The sequence below is a fragment of the Phodopus roborovskii genome, unplaced genomic scaffold, assembly GCF_943737965.1.
Source record: "Phodopus roborovskii unplaced genomic scaffold, PHOROB, whole genome shotgun sequence".
Taxonomy (NCBI): Eukaryota; Metazoa; Chordata; class Mammalia; order Rodentia; family Cricetidae; genus Phodopus; species Phodopus roborovskii.
This window is the reverse complement of record NW_026126407.1, coordinates 11,101,300-11,125,107: the sequence shown is the minus strand read 5'-3', so window position 1 is coordinate 11,125,107 and position 23,808 is coordinate 11,101,300. Positions and strand designations below refer to the sequence as shown.

Below are 23,808 nucleotides of genomic sequence, written 5' to 3'. Positions count from 1 at the left end.
AGTACAAAAAGACCAAGAGGAGAAAAACCTGTCTAGAAATATCAGCCATCCTTCATCCTCCCCCAAACCAGGCAACATCACCCCAGAAACGAACCTTTAATATGGCCCCTCTTTTCTCTTCCACTCCATCATTCACCATTTTCTCTTGGCCAGTTTATTTCTATCAGTCCATGCTCCATGTCACCCCCAAAACAGAAATTTCATCACGACATTCTTCTGGTGAAAAAATAAAAGTCAAATCACTCCTGGGCTGGGGATAGGGATATAGCTTAGTGGTGATACTTGCCAAGCATGTTTGAGGCCCGAGCAGAAAATTTAAATTAACAGGACCGGTTCCTCGGGCTCTTTCTTTCACCTGCTACACAAAGTCTCCACAAGCCCTTCTTGTCCTCCGCAGCTCTCCTCCTCCTGCCACCTAACCCACAAGCACTTTAGCACAGAATGTACTTTGCCTTATGCAGTCTTTAGGACGTCCTTCCCTACTTCTGCCCATCCTTCAGAACCGCTGTCCTCAAATTTCCTATCTTCTGGAGCGACTGACTGCACTCAACAACCCCCCCCCCGCCGCCCCCGCTGGCCAAGCGCTTTTAGTTGCCTGATGTTCTGAGTCATACCTCTATTACAGCATTCCTGGGAGCATAATACCTGTCTTCTGTGTCTCAAGGATCCCAGGAAAGTTAGACCATTGTAATTCATGTGCTATCCCGATGGCTTGGCACACTAACACAAAATTGAGAGGAAGGGAAGGATGGATGGATTGGGTGGATGATAGCTGGGGTAGATAGTAGAGGAGATGGCAAAGTCAGAGAAAATTTTAGACGTGATCCTGCAAAAGTCAAAGACAATAACACCAGGGGGAGCTGAAAGACTACAAGAACGCGGGAAGGAGGGCCAAACAAGGCTGCAAGCTCAGATGAGCAGCGCACACCGAGGCAGGCATCGTCGTGCAGCTAATACGGTTCACCCACGTGTGCAGTACCGGGTCCTCAGACCCAGACAGTGTTTGAGCTCATTCCCACCGCCCCCACTACCCCGTCCCTCCACCGCCACTGTGAAAGCAAACAAAGGGGAGGGATCCCTGAAGGGCTATGGATACCGAAAGCCAATCAGATGGCTCTAATTGCCTGGAAGTCAGCCGCCTTCATTTAAAGGGGCCCAATCTGGTTCCAAGGGGTTGAGGAGAGGAGGCGAGATGGGCGGGGAGAGCGGGAGAGGGACCGCGAGGAGAGGCGTCCCGGAGGGAGACCGAGGACAGAGGCGTGGGGCGGAGCCAGTTCGGGGAGGGCGGGCAGCGCCGCAGCGCGCGGGATCCGGCTGACGCAGCTGGCCCCGGCTCCCCGAGACCCAGACCCGAGGGGAGGGGAAGGAGGAGAAAGAGAGAGGACGCGCGTGCGCAGTGGCGCGCGGGGGGGGGGGAACCTGGCAGTGGGCAAGAAGGCTGCGAGCGAGCCGCGAACCCGGCAGGCGGAGGGCGGCGAGCGCGCGCGCACCATGGGGGAAAAACCCGGGACCAGGTAAGGGAGGTGGGGCCGTGCTGCGGGGCATGGGCGGCGGCTCATGGAGGGTGACAAGATGATCCTCAGACAAGGACACCGGGCAAGATACCCGGGGGCCGGATGCCTGGGTCCCTGGAGGGTAGCGGTCTGGGGCCGCAAGCCTAGGTCCTTGAAGATATTGGGGCTGGGGTGCGTGCTTGGGCTCTTGCAGAAAGCAAGAGCTGATAGGGATCTGGAAACCCACGCCTGGGTTCTCGCAGAGATGTAGGAGTCGGACTACTGGGTTCTCTGTGCAGGCTGAGATGCAGGGGCGGAGGAAGGAGGAGCAGGTGGCCGGCCCCGAGGGGTTGTGTGCAGGGAGACTGGATGCTGGGAAGGGATTCCCCTAGACTGGTGCCTAACCAATGGAAAGCCTCCTGTTCAATACCCCATAGTCTGGTTGCTCCCACCTGTCCCAAGGGCCGGATAGCTCTGCTATCAAACTTCGGTCTTCTCCTAGGTTGCTAGGAGCAACAGCTTCTTGAGGGAATAGAGTGCTTAGGGACCCTGGCTGAAATTGAGCTGTATTCCTGTCCCGGGGAGGGGAGAGGTAGTATCTGCCCTGGGCACACACATCCTCTCCCCGGATGTTTTCTGTGCAATCGAGGCTCCTTCCTTCCACAGATATCAGAGTTCTCTTTTTGGTCTATAGCAAAAATCCACTTCCTGTTGTAACCAAACACCGGGGTGAATACTTGAGTTCCAAGGGAGCAAGAGCAAAAGAGTGGGTTGGGGTTCCATGCCTCAAACCAGAGAGGACTGAGAATAAAGGCCTGATTCTGAACAGTCACTTCTGCAAAACACAGGGTCAACCCTACCACTCCCACTGCCCTTGGGGTGTGAGAACTTAGGCTTCTAAGCATCAAGAGGACCTATATCTGAGAGAGATGATCAGAGGGACTGTTGGCCTCCTGGATTTGGGGTTAAAACACCCCAGAGAAAGGGGAAGTCGCTTACTTGGGGGAGGCCCCCAAATTTCCGTTGCGTGGTTCAGGAAAGGGGATAGATGGACCAAGGAGAGACTGCTGACTTGGCATAATTCCTTACAGTCTCATCAAATTTTGGGCCATAGGAAATGGAGAGAATGGCAGGAAGTACAAAAGGGCATCTGCCTTAGCTACCTCCCACAGCTGGGCACCTCCCTGCTAATTCCCTTACTCTGCCGATTTGGCCAGCCTCAGTATGTGTACGATTCCCCTCCCTAACCTGGCAAGAGATGGCTGGATAAGATGTAGACGGCAGTTGCCCTGTAGTTACTCCAGGGTAACTAACGGAGAGGCACACTGTGGCTGTCACAGCCTTCTGCCAGGGATTCTAGTGGGGGTGGGGATGGGGTTGCACAGGACAGAGGGAAGACAAGTAGAAGAGAGACCAAGCCTAGGTGATGTACTAGCTGTCAGCCCTAATTGGATAGAAATTAGAATTATTCTTCTAACTGCTACCATGTCCATATGTGCCTTCATTGCTTTGGGATACTCAGGTGTACCCTGTGAGTTTGTCATGTGATCCTATGTGTCACATGAGTTGAAGGAGGGATGGAACATTGGGCATTATTTCAGTTTGTTCTCTGGGACCTTTTCTAGGAATTGCTGCTGAAGCAAAGTGCATCATTAGAAGAGGTAGCATGGAGCTTCAAAATGGCCAGACCCCTGGGGTCACTAGACAGCTCCCTATGCTCCCAGCAGTGAGTTGGGGTTTTTAGACAGCTTCCTGTGCTCCCAGCATGAGTGGAGTCTAGGCTTAGATTATTTCAGTGCCTGTATAGAAAACCCCTTCAACTGGAAAAATTGTCAGTGACAGGCTATTTTAAAAATTTAATGGTTGACAACAGGGACTTAAAGCCAGAGTTGCCTTCCTTAAGTTTACCTCTGAGTTCCACTATTTACATTGTCTGTGACCTTTGACAAAATTCTTGATTTCTCTATGCTTTGGTTTCTTCTCTCTAAAACAGGAATTATTTCGACTTCAGTGGGGCTGTCAGAGTAGTCACAATCCAATTGGAACAGTGCTAGGACCAGAACAGTCACCCAGTAAAAGTTAGCCAGCATCCTCTTTGTCACATGGATGCTACCGAGTTGGGACACTTCAATGTACAAGGTCCCAAGGGTCACAGCCTAAGAGCTGTCGCCCTTTGTGAAATCACAAATAAAATATAAACAAGATATGCAAGGAACAAAGGGAGGTGTGCTGGTGATTAAAGTCGAGGCTGAGTCTTCAATCTGATGAAGATGATGTCTGAGTTAAGCCTTGAATAACAAGTGGGTTTTTTGTTTTTTTTTTTTAAGCTGCTGAGGTCAGAGATGGGGATGTTGGAAGTTCATGAAATAGTCAGATATGGGTGTTGCCTTCAGTAGAAATTGAGGGACAAAGTCAAGGCATTGCTCCAGTGGTCGCCTCAGGGGTCGTTGAAGCTAGAGGTCAGTTGAAAAGTGGCTAGTTTAACTGAGTGTGGTGGTTCATACTTTTCATCTCAGCATCAAGGAGGGAGAGGCAGGTGGATCTCAGAGTTGGGGTTAGCCTGGTCTATATATCAAGTTCCAAGATAGCCAGGGTTATATAGTTTGACCCCCATCTCAAAAAAAAAAAAAAAAAGTGTGTTAGGTCTGACCCAGACATTGTGTAGCCATCCAGTTCATATCTCCTTCTGGGGACTGTCCCCTTGGGAGAGTGTAGATGGTTCCCGGGGCAACCAGTGGCCATTACTGTAGAGGTGGATCAAACCAAAGGGGCAAGCATTTGCCCTGACAGTTGGCTTCAAGGGGCTGCCATGTGGAAAATACTGGGATTTTGTAAAAAGATGTGGGAAGGGTAGAGCAGGGATCCAGGGTGAATTCCACTTCTCGGGCTGGGGTGGGATGAGTCCTGGTGTGGTGGTCCCTGCTGAGTCTAAGGGAGGCAGTGGGGTCTCCCTTTCTGTTTTGTTAGGGTCTTCAAGAAGTCGAGCCCTAACTGCAAGGTGAGTCACCCACAGTGCTTATCCTTGATCCTCCCTGGGCCCTATCAAAGCCCAACCTACCCCCAGTTGATCCCCAACCCTTACCTCCCCACTTCCTGTGACAGCTAAAAGCACACTTCCTTTCCTCCTTAAACCCTTGCCACAGTCTGAAGAAGCCACAGGGCTGGGTGGAGACCGAGCTAGGTTCCTAAGCAAGCTTGTAACTCTCTTAGGAACGAACCCAGGGTACATGGGGCTAGGAAAAGTTAATAGTTCCCCAGTCTGTGGCCTGTTTATCTCAGGGCCCTTTGTAGGGAGAGCTGCTAATTGCCTTGCCTGGCTGAGTGCTCCCTGAAGACATGGGAACACACACACACACACACACACACACACACACACACACACACACACCCCTATCCTTGCTTGGTGGGTGTTGGTATGAAAAGTGACCAAAGGACCAGATCAAAGCTTTGTTGAATAGTCTTGAAACCCCTGCCACTCGCACCTTCCAATAACACTGGGAGAAACTCCTTCCTCATAACCCAGCCAAGGGGAGCCCAGGACAGGGCCGCCATCTTTGAGGGCTCTGGTGGCTTGCCACCATCCTCCCCAATTTTGCCTGTGACCCTTGACATTCTCAGCTCACAGTGTACTTGGGCAAGCGCGACTTTGTAGATCACCTGGACAAAGTGGATCCTGTGGGTAAGTGTGCCTAGAAGGGGACAGCTCATCCTCCAGGAGGGAAGAGGTTCCTGCTTCTGGGGATGGGGAAAGGCCGCCTTCAGAAAGCGAATCCCTTTCCTAGATGGCGTGGTGCTCGTGGATCCTGACTACTTGAAGGACCGCAAAGGTACTACGCCCAAGTCCAGGAGCTGGAGGGGAGAGGCGGGAAGAAGAAGAAATTTGATGGGTTAGCATTGGTAGGGTATCCCAGAGAGATGGAAGGCTGAGGCAGAAGCAAGGGGTAGAATTCAGGGAAGACTGTCATGCTGAGGAAGGGTGTGGGCAACACGAAGGATGGGGTAACTCCTGATCACCCCACCTTGCCCTCACTTCCAGTGTTTGTGACCCTCACCTGCGCCTTCCGCTATGGCCGAGAAGACCTGGATGTACTGGGCCTGTCTTTCCGCAAAGATCTGTTCATCGCCACCTACCAAGCCTTCCCCCCCATGCCCAACCCACCCCGGCCCCCCACCCGCCTACAGGACCGACTGCTGAAGAAGCTGGGCCAGCATGCGCACCCTTTTTTTTTCACAGTGAGGATTCTCCCCATTCTCTGGAGGGTGTGGGGCCGTGGGATCAACATAGCATAAGGCACCTGTTACCAGGGACTGAAACCCCTCCTTTTCTCTGCCACAGATACCCCAGAATTTGCCTTGCTCTGTCACACTGCAGCCAGGACCAGAGGACACAGGGAAGGTAAGGGAGGGACAACCGTCACAGTATATGAACAGAACTGGGCTCAGCAGAAGCACAAAGTACAACTGAACTAGAGGGTGAAGTTCAGGGGGTCCCGAAGACAAGGAGGTGTCTCCATGGTCACGGGTGTGGTCACTGCATCTGGAACATGTACCTGCGTATGGGGTTCCTCCATGCACTGCCATGAGCCAGCCTGTCAGGTGCCAAACTAGAGGGAGGCTGTGGGTCAAGAGGGTCCCTCTTCCGTGATGGGGCAAAAGTCCCCACCTAAGGGGAATGGAGCAAGGAGGAAGGAAGGGGTGTGTTGGAAGTGGCAACAGGATCCTGCCTTGGGTAAGAAGTGGCCTTTCCTCCCCTTTCCAAGGCCTGCGGAGTCGACTTTGAGATTCGTGCCTTCTGTGCCAAATCCCTAGAAGAAAAAAGCCACAAAAGGTGAGAGAAACTACTTTGTCTCTGGTTTAACAATTCCCTGCCAGCCTCATGGAGCCCCAGGCCCCTGTGGGAGGTAGGAATCTGAGTTGGAAGTGTAGTGTCTCGGAACTAACCCTTCCCCTCCTCCAATCCCTGATGCAGGAACTCTGTTCGACTTATCATCAGAAAGGTACAGTTTGCCCCAGAGACGCCTGGCCCCCAGCCCTCAGCAGAAACCACACGCCACTTCCTCATGTCTGACCGGAGGTCCTTGCACCTAGAGGCTTCCCTGGACAAAGAGGTGAGGTGTGAGAGGGTGAAAAAGATGCTAAAAAGCAGGCCAGAGCCTGGGGGAGGGGCGAAGCCACTGGCAGGGCTGTGGTTTGGGATTTTTTTTTTTTTTTTAAAGTGGTTGCCTCACTTGGGTGGAGGTGCTATGGGCTGGGGTTGGGGGTGGGGCACAGCAGCCTCTGTCAGGGAGATACCCAAGTTGGAGCCAGTAGAAGCAAGTGCAAGCTACGTAATCCTCTCATTTCAAAAGCTGTACTACCACGGGGAGCCACTCAATGTCAACGTCCATGTCACCAACAACTCCGCCAAGACCGTCAAGAAGATCAGAGTCTCTGGTAGGAGGTGGGAGGTGGGCATGGGCGTGGGGAAGGCAGTCCCTGCTTACAAGGGGCTTCTGCTGCCATGTCAGCCCAGGCCATATCCCAGTGTGGGAGACCTGCCAGGGCATAAAGATTTAGCCTGTTCCCAGATGATGCTCAGCCCTAATGTTTATTATAGGAGGGCTGTTGGCCAGGGGTAGGAGGTGGGGGTGTGCTGCCCCCCAGGTGGGGTTCACACCATGTGGGCTGGAATTGTGGTTCAGTAATAGTCTATAATTCACCCTAAGACACTTGGTCCCCTACCCCACAGTGAGACAGTATGCCGACATTTGCCTCTTCAGCACCGCACAATACAAGTGTCCTGTGGCTCAGCTTGAGCAAGAGTGAGTACGAGACAGGTGTGGGACCCAAACTTAGGGGCGAAAATGAGAAGGCAGAATTCTTCTTCACTGGTCTCACTTCTGAGGGTGTCCCTCTATAGCCTGGGGGCTCCGGGCTGGTATTAGCTTGAGTCAGAGCCTACTCTCCCTCATAATCTGCCCAGATGGACAGGGAAGGAGGAAGTACTGCCTGAGGGTGGTAAGATGAACCTCCCTCAGCCCAGTGTCTCCAAGAATCTTGTTCTCTTGTTCCCAACCCCCAGTGACCAGGTATCTCCCAGTTCCACGTTCTGCAAAGTGTACACCATAACCCCACTGCTCAGTGACAACCGGGAGAAGCGTGGCCTCGCCCTGGACGGGCAGCTCAAGCATGAAGACACCAATTTGGCTTCCAGCACCATGTGAGGGCAGGACAGGTGGACTGAGGGACAAGGGGACAGGCTTCCGTCCAGTGCAGTGCAGGCTGTGTGCCAGGCTGTGTCCTGGGTGCCAGGGAGGTATCAGTGAACAGAAGTGACAAAAACCTGTCACATTCTAAGGGAGGGAAGGCAGACAATCAGATAAGTGGTAAACTAGATAGCATGTTAGGAACAAGTGCTAAGTGGGAAAATCGAGCAGAGCAGGAGGGATAAAGTAAAGAAAGGGTCAGGCTGTGTTGATTGTAAATACATTGGCCAGAAAGGGTGAGCAGTAAAGGACCCGGAGGAAGGAGGCATTGTGGATGTGCAAGCAAAGAAGGCTCCAGGCAGAGAGATCTGCAAGCTTCAAGGCTCAGGTGGGATAGTCCCCAGAGTGCATGAGCAATTGTGATGTGTCACTATGACTGTGGTCGCCCGTGGCCCTAGATGGCCAGACCTTCACCCAGTTGTGCTTCTTTGCTGGGTTTCACCCAGTCCTGCCTTTTTGCTGGGTCCACACTACAGCACCACACAGGCCCATGGTGGTGAGAGGGGACCACAAAAAGAGAAGTAGGCGAGAGGAGCTGCACACAAAGTGCTGCAGATCAAAGCACCCCGGTGCCTGGCAAACATGAGGCCCCAGGAGGGTTCTGCATGGAGGAATGCACAGCTGATGGCTGCGGGAGTTCTGGATCCCTGACCCAGCTCTCCCCCCAATTACAGCGTGAAGGAAGGAGCCAACAAGGAGGTGCTGGGAATCCTGGTATCCTACAGGGTCAAGGTGAAGCTGGTGGTGTCTCGAGGCGGGTGAGTACAGTGGGAAGCCTGGTCACGTGGTTGTCTAGTGTTTGTGGTGGTTGTTCTCTTCATTCAGCCCCTCCCTCTCCTCAGGGATGTCTCCGTGGAACTACCTTTTGTTCTCATGCACCCCAAGCCCCATGACCACATCACCCTTCCCAGACCCCAGTCAGGTGAGCACTCCCCACCCCCTGAGCCCCACAGTGAGGGATTGAAGCAGGGCCAGTGGAGAAAAGATATTCCTTCCAGTGCCCATCCACCCACCCCCTCTCTGCCCTTCAGTCCCCCAGGAAACAGATGTCCCTGTGGATACCAACCTCATCGAATTCGATACCAAGTAAGGAACCCTCCCTGCTGTCTTACTTTGATCCTCTAGGACAGAGATTCCCATATCATTCAGATCCACTCTCTTACCTTGTGGGTGTTCCCTTCTGGTGGGAAAGATTGGTAGAAGTATCAAATCAGATGACTCAGCCTGTTGAGGCTGCCACTTAAGTCCCTTGTCTCCTGTGAGATGGGGCGCGGGAGGGAAGCAGAGTGGGAGGCCCAAGGAACGGTCAGAAGCCCTCACCTCATCTACTCCTTATTGTCACCAAGCTATGCCACAGATGACGACATTGTGTTTGAGGACTTTGCCCGGCTTCGGCTGAAGGGGATGAAGGATGACGACTGTGACGACCAGTTCTGCTAGGAAAAGGGGCTGGGAGAGGTAGGGGCAGGACCAAGATCCCACTGTCATTTCGGGTGGGAGGGTCCCAGCCTCTCCTCCTAACCCATCCACCCAAGATAACGCACTGGACCCATCACTTGTTGAAAGTGGGCATTAATCTTTTGACTTCAGCTCTGCTGCCTTAGCCCTGCTCCCCAGGTGGCAAGCTGTGTGCACACCTAAAATTTCGGGAAGGGAACCCTGAAAATGAGGAGCGATAGCAGAGAAAAGTAGGAAAGACTCCCACACTTGGCCTCATACCAACCCACCCCCAAGTCACCACTTCTGCCTCCCATTCCTCGAAGATGAAACTTTGGGCGGGTTGGGGGGCAAGGCCATTTCTTTGTTTCAGAGCATAGGGAAGAAATAAACCTTTGAATAGGTATGAGTGTGTATGTGTTTTCTCAGCAGAGTTTAAGGGGTGTACAGGGTGCCCATCTATGATGCGTTTTCTCTACATCACAGGGTACCTTACATGGGTTATCAATAAATGTTTACTGGATGATTGTGCTACGCCTGTGTCCCAAGGTAAATACTGAAACTCGAATTGGTGGCTGAATACTCCAGGGTAGAGCCATAAAGTAAGCTTAGTCATCTACAGGGAAAATACTAAGTTCCCTGAAGCCTGATGGTCCTGGGAACTGGGCGGGGCAGGCTCCTCTCTGCTGAGGCTGGCAACACATGCCCATATTTTAACCTTGTTAGGTTTGTGAAACAGTCTGCTTCTGGGACTCTGTAACCACATCTGCATACTTCACCAGACAGATGTCATGCAAGCAACATCAGTAAGGTTCATACTGTGGGCAAAAGGCTGGGTGGGAGGGAGTCAGCGACACTCTACAGACATTTCTCACCTCCCACATCACCCACTGCAACTTCTGTAGGTGACCTTTTTTTAGTTAGTGCTACTATTTCTGTGATGAAACACCATGACCAAAGGAAGTTGGGGAGGGAAGGGTTTATTTGGCTTAAAATTTCACACCATTGCCCAACATTGAAGGAAGTCAAGACAGGAACTCAAACAGTAGGAACCTGGAGGTAGGAGCTAATGCAGAGGCCATGGAGGAGTGCTGCTGACTGGCTTGCTCTCTGTGGTCTACTCAGTCTACTTTCTTACAGAACCTAGGACCACGTGCCCAGGGGTGACACCACCACCCACCATGGGCTGGGCCCTCCCCAGGTGATGACTAAGAAAAAGCCCTACAGGCTTGCTTACAGCCTGATCTAATGAAGGTATTTTCTCAGTTAAGGCTCCCTCCTCTCCAGGGACCCTAGCTTGTGTCAAGTTGACATAAAATTAGCCAGGAAACTTTTCTAGAGGCTCCATCCCATGAAGAATCTTGATCTACATCCCTACTGTGTGCCGAGCATGCTATAGGAACATACAAGCAGTAAGTCATTCCCTGGTAGCACTCCCTGGTCCCCAGATGGGAACTGAGAGTTGGTGTATCGGTGTGATGTAGGTTGGGGTTGGGGGATGATTTCCCTAGAGGAAGTGAACTTCAAGCAGAGAACTGAAAATGAGTTAGGGGATGTACAAGGATAACCATTTGGGACCATGGCAAAGGTGAAGGCTGGAAGGGGCTGTGTATAAACTCAGGCCAGGGATTGGAGCAGCCAACAAGAAGTGAGGTAGGTTTCGTTGAGGCCAATGGGAGCAGCTTGCAGGGGTCTGTGTTGAATCTCATGAAATTGTAATTAAATCATTTATCCACAGTCTTTGCTTATTCTATCCCAGGCCATCTGCCCTACCACTGCTGGATTTGTCACAAATGGAACTAGCCCCTTTTAAGTCTTTGTCTCTAGTGTCCCTGATTCCTGTGACCCTGCTCCTTGACCTCTAAGGCCATGGAGTTAACTTCACCAGGAAAATCAGCATCCTCTGGGAGGCAAGATAAAGATCCAGAATTAGGCTCTCCAGTCTCAGGTTCTGAGTCAGAAGATCCAGAGGAAAAACCCCTAACTATGGGTTGGGGAATGATGCCTTAAAAAATAAAGGGGAAAAAAAAAAAAAACATGTTTTCAGTGCCATTTAGAAGACAATCCATGAACATGGCTTTAAAAAGTCTGAATAGTATAAAATGGTAAATAGTGAAAAAGCAAGCTCCCTCCTGCCTGTTCTCTGACCCTGATTTCTCTTTCCTACCAGCCACCACTATCCTTGTTTATTCAAAGACTGTTCTTTGTATTGAGTCACACATACACAGGCTTTATGTACTCTCTGCCTCATCTCAAATACAGGGGGCAGCAACCGTGAACTCATCTGCGTCTTGCTGCTTTCATTTGATAGTGTTACCCAGAAGAGGCTTCCTGAAGCCCTGCTCATACCCATCCTATCCTTTTAAGGAGCCGTTTCTGTTAGTTACTAGATGTCATTTATGTTTACTGGTTTCCTAATGGGCATTCTGAATGTCCATTTTTTTTTTTTTTTTTTTTTCAGTTCAAACAGTTTTGCAATACTTATCCCCTAGAGGTCTGTCTTTTGGATGTGAGGGACAGAGCCCTGAAAGGAGGGCTGCAGGCTGGAGAGATGGCTCAGCAGTTAAAGAGCATGGGCTGCTCTTGCCGAGGATCCAAGTTTGGTTCCCAGTGCCCATGTCAGGCGGCTCACAATAGAGTAGAGCTCCAGCTCCCAGGGATCCGATTCTCTCTTCTAGCCTCCATGGTACTTGTGTTCATGTGCACATAACCTACACATACACACACAGACACACACTAAATCAGACATTTTTAAAGAAGAGTTTCTGGGTCAGAGAGGGTGAACATATTTCTAATCATGTCCGTGCAGGTGAAATACAGTATTACCTGTCTCTTATCTATTTATTTTGGTGTTTTGGGGGGTTTTGTTTGGGTTTTTTTTTTGTTTTTGCTTTTTAAGACAGGGTTTCATTACATAACCCTGGCTGTCCCAGAACTCACTACGTAGACCAGGCTGGCCTCAAACTCTCAGATCTACCTGCCTCCTGAATTCTGGGATTAAAGGTGTACACCACCATCCACCATGCCCATTTTTTTTTCTGTTAATGTGTATGAGTGTATCGTTGATATGTGTATCTTTGTATCACATACATGCATTACTCATGGTGAGGGTGTCAGATCCCCTGTGAACTGCCAGGGAGGAGTCTGAGAATCAAACCTAGGTCTTCTGAAAGAGCAATCATTGCTCTTCACCTCTGAGCCATCTCTCCTCCCCAAGTATTACCTATCTTAATTTACATTTCTCTGCTTATGAGTGAAGATAAATCCAACTTAATGAGCAGATTTTTTAAAATTTCTTTTAGGGGATCAGATAATTGGGGCAATGCTAGCTATCAAACACAGGGCCTTGAGCATGCTAGGCAAGTGTTCTATCACTGAGCTGTATCCATCCACAGACGACTTGGATAGGGTATAGCAAAATAGGATGGGAGAAGTGGTGCAGCGGGCAAAGGTGTTCATTACCAATCTTGAAGACCCAAGTGCAATACCCAGAACACACAAGGCAAATTGTCCTCTGACCTCCACACATGAACCATGGCACATGTACACACACCCTCACATGTAATACAGATTTTTAAAGAATACAGCAAAATCATGCCATGCAAACTAAGTCCCAGATGAGCACTACATGTTTTCTCACACATGTAGAACGGTAGCATAGAAAAAGGACTGATAGCAAGAAGAAGGGATCCATGGGGAAAGAGGGTAAGACAGTGAATATGGTCAAAATACATCATATATGTGTACGGATGTTGTAATGAAACCCATTATTTTGTACAAAAAAATACACTAATAATCTGGGCATGATGACATAAACCTGTAATCCCCATCCTTGGTAGTCAAAGGCAGGAGAATTGCCTCTAGTTTGGGGCTAGGATAATCTATGTTTCAAGTTCCAGGGCAGCCAGAAACACATCACAGTGAACAAATAAGTGCCGGGTATGGTGGCACACACATTTGATTTCTGTGAAGAGAGGCAAATCTCTGTGAGTTCAAGGTCGGCTAATCCTACATAGGGAGATCCTGTATCAAATGAGTAAGTAAAAAAACTACACAAAAATAAATGAAAAATAAAATGAGTGCACTAATAAAGGCTGGAGTATAGCTCAGCCAGAAAGCACATGCTCGGGCTGTGTACATCCTGGGTTCAACCCCCAGTCCCAAGGAAAAGAGCAGGCAGGAGGCTGAGTTCCTTAGCTTATTGGTAGAGTGCTTGTCTAGCATGCCCAAAGCACAGGAAAGGAAGGGGGGGTGGAGGAGGAGGGAGTAAACCCTTTGTAGTACATGGTATTTTCCCGACTTGTTACATCTTCTGCTCTTTGTTGTTTGTTTTTTTTTTTTTTTTTTTTTTGAGACAGGGTTTCTCTATGTAACAGTCCTGGCTGTCCTGGAACTCACAGAGACCTGCCTGCCTCTGCCTCCCTAATGCTGAGATTAAAGGCTAGAGCCACCACCACCTGGCTGCATCTTCTGCTTTTGTATCTATTTATTTTAGAGCACTCAGTGTGACATTGTTTATCTCCACAGTGTTGTACAGCTTTCACCTTTATCTAGTTCCAAAACATTTCTGTTGTCCCTTTTGAGACAAGGTCTCCACTCTAGCCCAGACTGGCTTGAACCCTTGAGCCTAAGCATTCAGAGTGCCGAGATTGCAGCAAAACACTTACTTCTACTATTGTTAATGTATACACTTTTATTTTGAGGTAGACCTTTACAGTCAGTTTCTAACTGGCTTCTTGGTTCATTCTGTCAGGAAGCTTTTTACCCTTCTGTTTGCTCATGACTTGACGCTTCATGTTCTTTGCAGTTCACACACTAAGTTCTTATCAACCACTATCTCATTGGTACACTCCTTTCACAATTCAAAGCTCACCCCCAGATCAATCACCTACCCCCACCTCTTTGCTGTAACACCAGGGCAGCGGCTGGTTGGTGTATACTGCCAAAGACAGGAATCAAATGACCACATTTATGTGTCCATTCAACAAATATATTTGAACACATAAGTTCTGACACTGTGCTGAGCCCTGAATAGAGATCTCGGACCACTGAATACTTAATGGTCTCTAACTTTGACAGGGCTTTCAACACCTAATGACTCCCTGCTACCTCTCTCCCCTGCCCCTATACTCCTAACTTCACTCATGCTCATGCTCAGTGACTTCTCTCCTTTTTTCCAGATTAAGAAAATAATAAATAAATAAATGCATGAGTGATCTCAGCATCCTAGCTCCTGCTCCCATACATTCATTGATCTAGACACCAGTCCAACACAGGAAGGCTACGGTGCATACCTAGGGCAAAGCCAATCTGTTACGAGTAGTTTTCCTCCAGCCTGGTCCCAATGCTGCACCAACCCCAAATAACACACAAAGATGCTGTATTAGATGTAAAGCTGTTGACCTGTTACTAGTGTTTCTTATTTGCTAGCTCTGTCTTAAATATTAACCCGTTTCTATTAATCTAAGTATTTCCATGTGGTCTTGGCTACCGGAGAGAAGATCTGGAGTCCTGCTCTCTTGGTCCTACATGTTGAATCTTCCTATAACCTATCCCCGCATCTTCCTTGTCTCCTAGTCCGGCCTACCTTGCTCTCCTGTTGGCCAACAAGGCTTTATTCATTAACCAATAAGAGAAACATATTTACAGAATGACGACTCCCATCACCAATTGCTCCATTTCTGCTCACATTTTCCCTCTCATCTACTCTTTGGTCTCGACTCATCAAACCACCCACTTTTCTTCAACCTCTATCTGCCTCTACTGGCTCTTTCTCAATGGCAAATAAACCCACACCAGTGCTTTCCGGTCTTACTTTTCTCTGACTTTAGTCTGGTTTGATTTTTTTGTTGTTGTTTTATTTTTTAACCTTTATTTTATATGTATGGGTAGTTTGTTTTTGTGTATGTCTGTGTGCCACATGCATCTGGTCCTATGGACATGAGAAAAGGGTGTTGGGAGAAAATACAGTTGGTTGTGAGCCATTATATAGGTGCTTGGAATCGAACCTGGGTCCTCTGGAAGAACAGTCAGTATTAACTGCTTAGCTATCTCTCCAGCTTTTTGATTTGGGTTTTTTGAGACAAGTAGATAAAGCTGGCCTTGCACACTCCTTCCTCCTACTTCTGCCTTCCAAATGCTTGGATTTATTATCGAGCTTGGTTCTTTTCTTATATTTTCTTTTTATTTTCAAAGCAGTAAGTACATACGTTTTAAGGTGGCAGATAAGGGCTGGAGGTCTATCTTAGGGGGTAGAGGGTTTGCCTAGCACATACAAGACTCTGAGTTTATCCACAGCACCATATTCATACAAAAAAAAGAGAATTATATGGTGCTGCAATATCCTTTTGTGTAGTGTGGTAGTTGTGTTTGTTTGGGTTTTGGTTTTGTTGTATTTTGTTGTTGGGTTTTTGTTTGCTTGGTTGGTTGGTTGGTTGGTTTTGGTTTTTTAAGACAGGACTTTTCTATGTAGCCCTGGCTATCCTGGAATTTGCTCTGTAGACTAGGCTGGCCTCAAACTCACAAAGATCCAGCTGCCTCTGCCTCCAAAGTGCTGGGATTAAAAGCATGAGCCATATTTGGTGTTTTGTTTTTGGAGGGTTTTGAGGGGGAGGGGTGATTTAGTCTCTCATTATGTAGCCCTTACTCTCCTGGAACTCACTACATAGACTAGGCTAGCCTCAAACTCACATATATCTGTCTGCTTCTGCCTCCTGAGCTCTGGGATTGAAGGTGTGCGCCACCACATCTAGCAGCTGTAAGAATTTTAAAGTAGGTCCCTGATTTCCTTCTCCTTCCAGGGAACAGCTCTTTCCACCTCCTTCAAATGTCTCTGAGGACATCCACCCCCATCCCATCCTTCTTGACTTCCAGATTCAACATCATCTAGCAAATGCCCAGCTATGACACCATAACACAATGCTGTCATCACAAAGCTCGTGCTGCAGACTATGCTGTAACTGCAAAATTGAGTTACAAAAGAAAAACTGATATATATGTATGTATATATGTGTGTGTATATATATACATATACATATATATATACATAAACACACACACATACATACAGTGATAGCAGGAGGAAAGGGAGGGGCAAGATTTTCTTTTAATTTTCATAATGGCTTTGTAGGCCACATTCAAAGATGAATTTATAGATGCAGGCCACAGGTTGGACAAATCTGGCAGAAAATGAAGGTTGAGCCCATCTTTGTCCCTCCAGATCATCATACAGTGCTTTTCATCCTGCCCAACCCCTATTTCCCTGACTATTGTCAGATCAATATCCGGTATTGAATTATGCCTCTGTTAACATTTATAGTGGACCATGTGGCCCTCTCTCTTTTTATACAACTTCGTTTTCCCTGATAATGGCCATTTGAAATTTGCTTATTCTCCAAATTCATCATGAATTCAGCCCTGTACTCTCATCTAAGAGTCTGTATTTCAGTTCTTTCAAAACTGAATATATTCATCCCTTTCGTCTCCTTGAAGGCAGATCTCAGAATTTTCCTATTGAACCAGGGTTCATGGTCACCTCTCATGAATGACCTCCATCTCAGCTCATGGATGTTGTCACTGCCTCTTAACTGGGGAAATCTGACAATCTGCACAGACCAAAATGTCTCTGTTTTCCTGTTTAGCTTTGTGGATCCCTACACACCCCCTTAAAATCTTCTCCTGAGGTGACATGATAGCTGGCTACCTAGGAAAGACCCGTGCTTTCCAGAGTAGGTGATAACATATGGCTAAGTTTCCTTTAATGACATATGAGCCACTTCCCAGCCAGGCCCCTAACACAGGAATCTCCCCATCTTCCTCTTTTCCACCAGCCCCAGGGCAGGGGAAATGGTCTCACCATGCATGTACAGTACACTTAGGCAGTGCTTCTCACATTTTCTTGTGCATACAAGTCACCTGGGGATCTTTCAACACAAGCTGTGATTCAGCTGGCCTGGGGTCATTGCTAAGACTGTCTTTCTAAAGAGTCTAGATAATGCTGATACCCAGGAATACAGGCTTACACATCCAAGACCTTAAAGGGCAACTGCATTGCAAGCCTTGCTCCTTGTGTGACTTGTGGAGTACTCTGAACTAATTGCCTGCACTTAACTGTTTTATGAGAAAATAAATTTAAAAGTCCACTGAGAAAAATAGAATATTTTGCGTTTTTATTTAGCTGTAGGTTTCCTGTTCTGCAGCCACTCTCAAATAAACACAGTGAGGCTTATATTAATTACAAATGCTTGGTCAATAGCTCAGGCTTATTTCTAACTAGCTTTTACATTTCACACGAGTCCATATTCCCTCTTTATGCTCTGCCATGTGGCGGAACCTCCTGCTCCCTCTGTGTCTGGCTGGTGACTTCTCTGTCTCTGCCCTTCCTGATCCTGTTGTTCTCAGTCTGGCTCTCCCACCTAACTGTGTCTTGTTCAGCAATTGGTCAGTCAGCTTGTTTACTAAACACAGTGTATAGAAGGTTTGTTCCACAGCATAAGCCTTTACCCCAAAGCAGCTGGGGCATGGAATTCTGGATCTTGAACCAGTTCTGCCTCAAATGTTGAAGCCTTACTCCTGTCTTAGGGAATGGAGTGTTGCTGTAAAGAGGTACTGTACCATTTGAATTGCTGAGCATTTACATGGTTTTCTTTTTTCTCTGGAAGCTTCCCTGAGTGCCTTTTTGTTGAGCCTGGTGTTCTGATATGTGGGTCTGTGTTCCTCCTCAGTTACACAGGGCACTTGATAGGCTCTTACATTCCTGAAGCACAGTTCTTTTTTGTCTTCATTCTGTAATCTCATCCAGAATTTAAGACACCTGGGCTGCCTCTCAATTGCCTTTTCTTGGCTACATTTGTTTTCTTTCTCCCCCCCCCCCTCTCTCTCTCTCTCACACACACACACACACACACAGAGAGAGAGAGAGAGAGAGAGAGAGAGAGAGAGAGAGAGCATGTCTCACTCTGCAGTTCTGGCTGGCCTGGAACTGGTTAGTGCTCAAATTCTCCAGTACCAGGATTAAAGGAATGTGCTATGATGCCTATCTGCTACATACCTTCTTTTCATTTACTTTCCCTGCAGGAAGAGTTCCTCAGTTTCTCTTTCATTCCTTGATCCATTTTTCTTTTCTTTTTTTCTTTTTGAGACAGAGTGTTTCTGTGTAGCCCTGGCTGCCCAGAAACTTAATATACAGTCCAGGCTGGCCTCAAACTCACAGAGACCCACCTGCCTCTGTTTCCCAAGTACTGGAGTCAACCCTGTGTGTTTGTTTGGAAGAAGAGACAAGGAGCATAAACAACATACAATACCCTGTCCCAGAAAATAAATAAATTAGAATAAATAGGGACATTCTTGCTATGTTGCCAAGGCTGCCCACAAACTCCTAGGCTTGAGTTATCATCTCACTCCAGTCTTCCAAGTTAGCTCTGACCACAGGAATCTGTCACAGTCTAAACTGTAAGGATTCAGACATTATGCTGGCCTGCCCGTGTTACCTGGCAGAATGCACTCAGGCAGTGCCCTTGCCAGCCCAGGGTTCCATGGTGGCATAGTCTGCACTCAGGTGCAAAGGATCCGTTTAAAAGACAGAGCCTGCTCACTTACACTCTCCCACTCTCTCTTTTCCTCTCTCTTTCCTGCTGATCCCTGGGCAGACAGGACTTTTCCTGTCTCCCTCTTCTCTTCTGTCCTCTCTCTGTCTCTGTGTCTCTTTACCTCTGTTTCTCTTTCCTTCCCCATTCTCCTTCCCTTTCTTTTTCTTTCCTTCTTCTTTTGTTTTTTTTTTTTTTTTAAGACAGTGTTTCTTTGTGGCTTTGGAAGCTGTCCTGGAACTAGCTCTTGTAAACCAGGCTGTCCTTGAACTCACAGAGATCGGCCTGCCTCTGCCTCCCAAGGGCTGGGATTAAAGGTGTGAGCCACCAACGCCCAGCTTCCCTTCCCTTTCTAATAAAACTTCTCACTAAATTCTGTTTGCCTGGCATGTCTGTCCCTCCCACCCACCCACACACACCTTGGTCAACCTCGCTCGCTATAGAATCTGCCAAGGTCCCCCACACAAGGTTCCATAACATCAACTAATAATCATACATATAAAATCTCTTATCTGAGCCCACTAGGATTTGTTTTTCCTCTGCCTATTGCTTTCATGCTAAAAAGTTCTTCAAATATATAGAAATCCTCTTCTGCCTGGTCATATTCAAAAGGGAAGTGGTAGTGTGAATTTATAATCCCAGAATTCAAGAGGCTGAGGTAGGAGGATGTGCAATTTCAAGACAGCCTGAGGTGAAAAGAAGTTGACTAACTATTCCATGTACACAGCTGGACCTTACCAACAATGAATTTCAACATGGTGTGGTCTGGCTAAGGACTTTGTTAGAAACCTGGTGTCAATTAGATCCTTTCTCTAAGTAATCAAGTTCCCCACGGAGCATCCGGGAATCTTGAATCAGGAAACTATAAATTTGGCTGTTAAGTGTAGAAACCACAACCCAGTACATCAATATTCATTTAATTTGTTTTCAGTGCCATGCTTTTGGCCTCCACTGTACCCAAGTACCCACTAAGCAAAAACCCCTGCTTTCCATCTCCAACAAAGGTATGGTGGCACATACGCACCTCCAGTACGTGGAGGCAGAAACAGGACAGAAGCAACCTTGAGGACACCTTGATCAGCATAGTGCTTTACAGACCAGCCAGGTACACAGCAGGTCCTAATGTTTTTGTTGTTGTTTTATTTTATGTTAATGTGTGTGTTTGCCTGAATGTATGTGTGTCCACAGAGGTCAGAAGAGGGCATCAGACAGAGCCCCTAGAACAAGAGCTACAGATGGTTGTGAACTACCACGAGGGTGCTTGGAATTGAACTTTGGTCCTTTGCAAGAGCAGCCAGTGCTCTTAACTGCTGAGCCATCTCTCCAGACCCCAAAGGTTCTAATCTTAAAAAGGAAGGAAGGAAGGAAGGTAGGAAGGAAGGTAGGAAGAGAGAGAAGGACAGCAGGTCATTCGTTCAATGGCAATGTCGGAATGCTTTCATTGAGGGCAAAGAACGGGCTTAAATACTGACTTACAGCACAGTGGAAAATTACGGGAATTTTAGGCTTAGCGCCTCCCTACAAGGTATGTGTTGTCACAGGGTGTGTTGTCATGAGGTGTGTTGTCAAAACGGGAAGAGTACCAACAACAGCCTTGGGGCAAGGAGTTCCAGCCAACAGCTTCAGGCTTGCTCAAGGTGCCTCAGGGGTCCATGCAGGGCCCTACACTAAACCAGTTACCACTCAGCCTCTGTTCCCCAGCCATTATCCATCTCCATCCCTTTCTCTTTGGTCATTTTTCTTTTCAGTGCTGAGGAGAAAACCCAGAGTCCCAGACAAAGTTTCTAAGCTACAGTGTCAGAATTTGGATTTTTGAGAACTAGTACTTTGGGTTAGCCTTGAATTTGCCGTTTGTGGCCCCTAGTGTTAAGGCTGCAGGAATGCACCATCACTATTTGTTTCTTCAGTTTGTTTTTCTTTTTTACAGACAGGGTCTCATTGAGCACAAGCTGGCCATGAGCCCACTGTTTAGCTGAGGATGACTTTAAAATTCTGATCCTCCTGCCCATGCCTGCCCAGTGCTAGGGTCATAGGCATGTGACAGTGTGCCTGCTTTTCCCATTCCACTTTGTCATTTTGTTTGTTTCTTGAGATAGGGTTTCACTATGTAGTCCTGGCTGGCCTTGGAACTGGCTAAGTAAACCAGGCTGGCTTTGAACTCCTAAATGCAAGAAGAATTCCCCAATTTCTCTTCCAATATCTTGGAGACTTCTTTGTAGGAAATGAAAATCAGAGTTTTCACCTTGTGGGTTCCTAGGTACAGTTGAAGGGGCAAAAATGACATGGTGGTGCATGCCTTTAATCACAGCATTTCGGACACAGAGACTTGTAGATTTATCTCTATGAGTTGGCCATGCTTATGACCCTAGCACCGGTAGGCAGAGGCTGGCTTCTCCATGGGTTCTGGAGATCCAAATTCAGGTCCTCACAAGTTTTCGTAGCAAGCATTTTCCAACAGAGCTATCTCCTCCGTCCCTCAGGACAAGCTCAGGCTGGTTTTGAGCTTGCTGTGAAGCAGGCCAGGGATGAACTTGAACTTCTGATCCTCTTGCTTCTATCTCCTGAGTGCTGGGATTACAGGCACACACTCCACACATGTCCAGAAACCCAGGGCTTCCTGCAGGCTAGGCAAACATTCTGTCAACTGAGTTACACGCTTGTCCCTTAAACTCAATCTTTATTGTTGAAGGCATTTGCCACCAAGTCTGACAGCTTAAGCTTAAGTTCCAGAACCCACGTGGTAGAAAGAGAGAACTGACTCTTTCCAGTGGTCTCTGAGCACCACATGAGCACCATGGGCAGATACACCTGTTTGTGAACTCTTTGCAACCCCCACCCCCCGCCACTAAATGTAACTTAAATTAAAAAAAAAAATCTTCGTTATTTTATTAGGATCTAGAAAAGTAAAAATCTGAATGCTAGATCCATCAAGTATAACCAACTTGTCATTAATATGCTTACCCTTGCCAGGCAGTAGTAATGCACACCTTTAATCCCAGCACTTGAGAGGCAGAGGCAAGCAGATCTCTGTGAGTTCGAGACCATCCTGTAGAGGAGCTAGCTCCAGGGCAGGCTCCAAAACTACAGAGAAACCCTGTCTCCAAAAACCAAAGGAAAAGAAAAAACAAAATATGTTTAATCTTTGCAAACTAATTTTGTTACTGTTACTTTCTGTTTTTTAGGCTGTTCAGGTTGTTGTTTTCAGCACCTCCTACACAGTAGGTGAGTGCACTACCATGGAGCGATATACTTGTAGCTCTACTCACCATGTAGCCCTGGCTTGACAAGTACACCAGGCTGGTCTCAAGCTCACAGAGATTCACCTGCTTCTGCCTCCACAACACTTGTATTAAATGCATGGACCACCACAACCAGCAATATTTTTATTCTTGACCTCTGTTAGTCACACTTTCTTCAAAGGCCCCAAAATACCTTCACAATTCTCTCATTTCTGAAACATATTTTTATTAATTCTTTGGGAATGTTGTACAATGTATTTTGATTATATTTACACCCATTCCTCCTTGGTCCACCCTCCAGCTTTTCACATTTTAAATTTACTTTAGTGTGTGTGTGTGTGTGTGTGTGCGCGCGCGCACCCTCAAACACACTCGTGTGTGCCACATGTATGCAGGTACCTACATGCAAGCCAGAAGAGAACATCCCATTTCCTGCAGTGGGAGATATAAGCAATTGTGAGCCCCCTGATGTGGATGCTGGGCACTGAATTCAGGTCTGCAAGAGTAGCCAGTGCTCTTTGCAGTGCAAGCCATCTTTCTTTCTAGCATCCCAGAATAAATTACTTAGCTTATGAGTCTTTTCCTGATCTCCCTATTCCAGCTTCATGTCCCCCTAATCACTAGTAACATTCCCCTCCCACCACATAAACAGATCTCCTTACTGGACTCCAACTATACCAGGCCCCTTCATAGCCCCATCTCTTGGAGGATACCATTCCTCCTTTTTCTGCTGTTACCTCTCATCCACCTCAACAGCCCTTTAGAATTTAGCTCAAAAATCACTTCTTCCAAGAACCTGTTTCCTGGGACTGAAGGGAAAAAACCCAGTGGTTAAGAGCACTGGCTGCTCTTTCAGAGGACCCTGATTCAATTCCCAACACCCACACCGTGACTCAAAACTGCCTATAACTCCAGTTCTAGAGGATCTTATGCTCTCTCTGATCTCCATGTGCAATGCATGCAAATCATGCACAGACACACCTGCAGGCAAAATATCCAAAGTCATAAAATAAGTCTTTAAAAAAAAAGGCTTTGCACCTGCACCAAGAAAACACTGGTGTGAGAGAACATCTTGTTCATCTTTATATCCCTAGAGCCTAGCACCTAATTGATAACCAGAGATAGAAGGGCGGAGGGAAGGAGCCAGGACCTGAGAGCCAGCTGGGCTCTGGATCAGGAGGAAGCCTTCGGGAGAATAGCTGAACACTCCAAGTCAAGCTTCCCTTGGGAGAGGTTGGTCAGCAAAGTGCCCATGACTATACTCAGTATGGAAAACACACTCGAATTTCCACCATAATCACTTGGCAAAGGGCCAATGCTAAATCAGTTCTTATACATTCAGTAAGTCCACCAGACAGTGTCAATTAAATCTGACAGGTCTGAATGGCTTTGGGCCACAGGGCTGTTTCACTGGTTACTCATACCTTTAACCCCAGCATTAGGGAGGCAGAGGTACCGTTATTCAACTTGTGGGGGCTGTGTGTGTGGGGGGGGGGGTGAGCAAAACTGTGCCCAAGTCATGTCTGGCCACTCACTTAATAAGCCAATTAAAAGTGGAAAGCCAAAAGGAGACTTAATATGGCCATGTTGGGCAGAGGGACAAAGAGATCCAGCAAATCCCTCAAGTCAGTCTTCAGGGTCCTGAAGTAACAACAAAGTTTAAATAGAGGACTAAGGATGTATGAGTACATCTAAGTAGTACCAGTCTACTGGTACTACCACTGACTGATCATTATATGGGTTCAATCTCATTCCATAATGCGGTTTGCAAGTTGTTAGAACTGTGTGGAATCTCTTTCCGGAAGACAAA

General features: G+C 47.6%; 1 protein-coding gene across 3 annotated transcripts; it reads left to right on the top strand.

Moving 5' to 3' along the window:
* The first annotated feature begins 1,344 nt into the window (after window positions 1–1,344).
* Arrb2 (arrestin beta 2) lies at window positions 1,345–9,709 on the top strand. Of its 3 annotated transcripts, XM_051180182.1 has the most exons (17): window positions 1,345–1,514; window positions 4,461–4,491; window positions 5,112–5,172; window positions 5,276–5,320; window positions 5,530–5,726; window positions 5,830–5,889; window positions 6,254–6,321; window positions 6,463–6,601; window positions 6,842–6,926; window positions 7,222–7,294; window positions 7,555–7,692; window positions 7,974–8,066; window positions 8,413–8,496; window positions 8,581–8,660; window positions 8,770–8,824; window positions 9,085–9,196; window positions 9,662–9,709. In XM_051180182.1, exons 1-16 carry the CDS (start codon window positions 1,492–1,494, stop codon window positions 9,176–9,178), a joined length of 1,326 nt encoding a protein of 441 aa, XP_051036139.1. In that variant the 5' UTR covers window positions 1,345–1,491; the 3' UTR covers window positions 9,179–9,196; window positions 9,662–9,709. The 3 variants fall into 3 exon arrangements, with proteins under 3 accessions (XP_051036139.1, XP_051036138.1, XP_051036140.1); XM_051180181.1 differs by lacking the exon at window positions 9,662–9,709 and having other exon boundaries at window positions 9,085–9,581; XM_051180183.1 differs by lacking the exons at window positions 7,974–8,066; window positions 9,662–9,709 and having other exon boundaries at window positions 9,085–9,581.
* The last annotated feature ends 14,099 nt before the right edge of the window (window positions 9,710–23,808 follow it).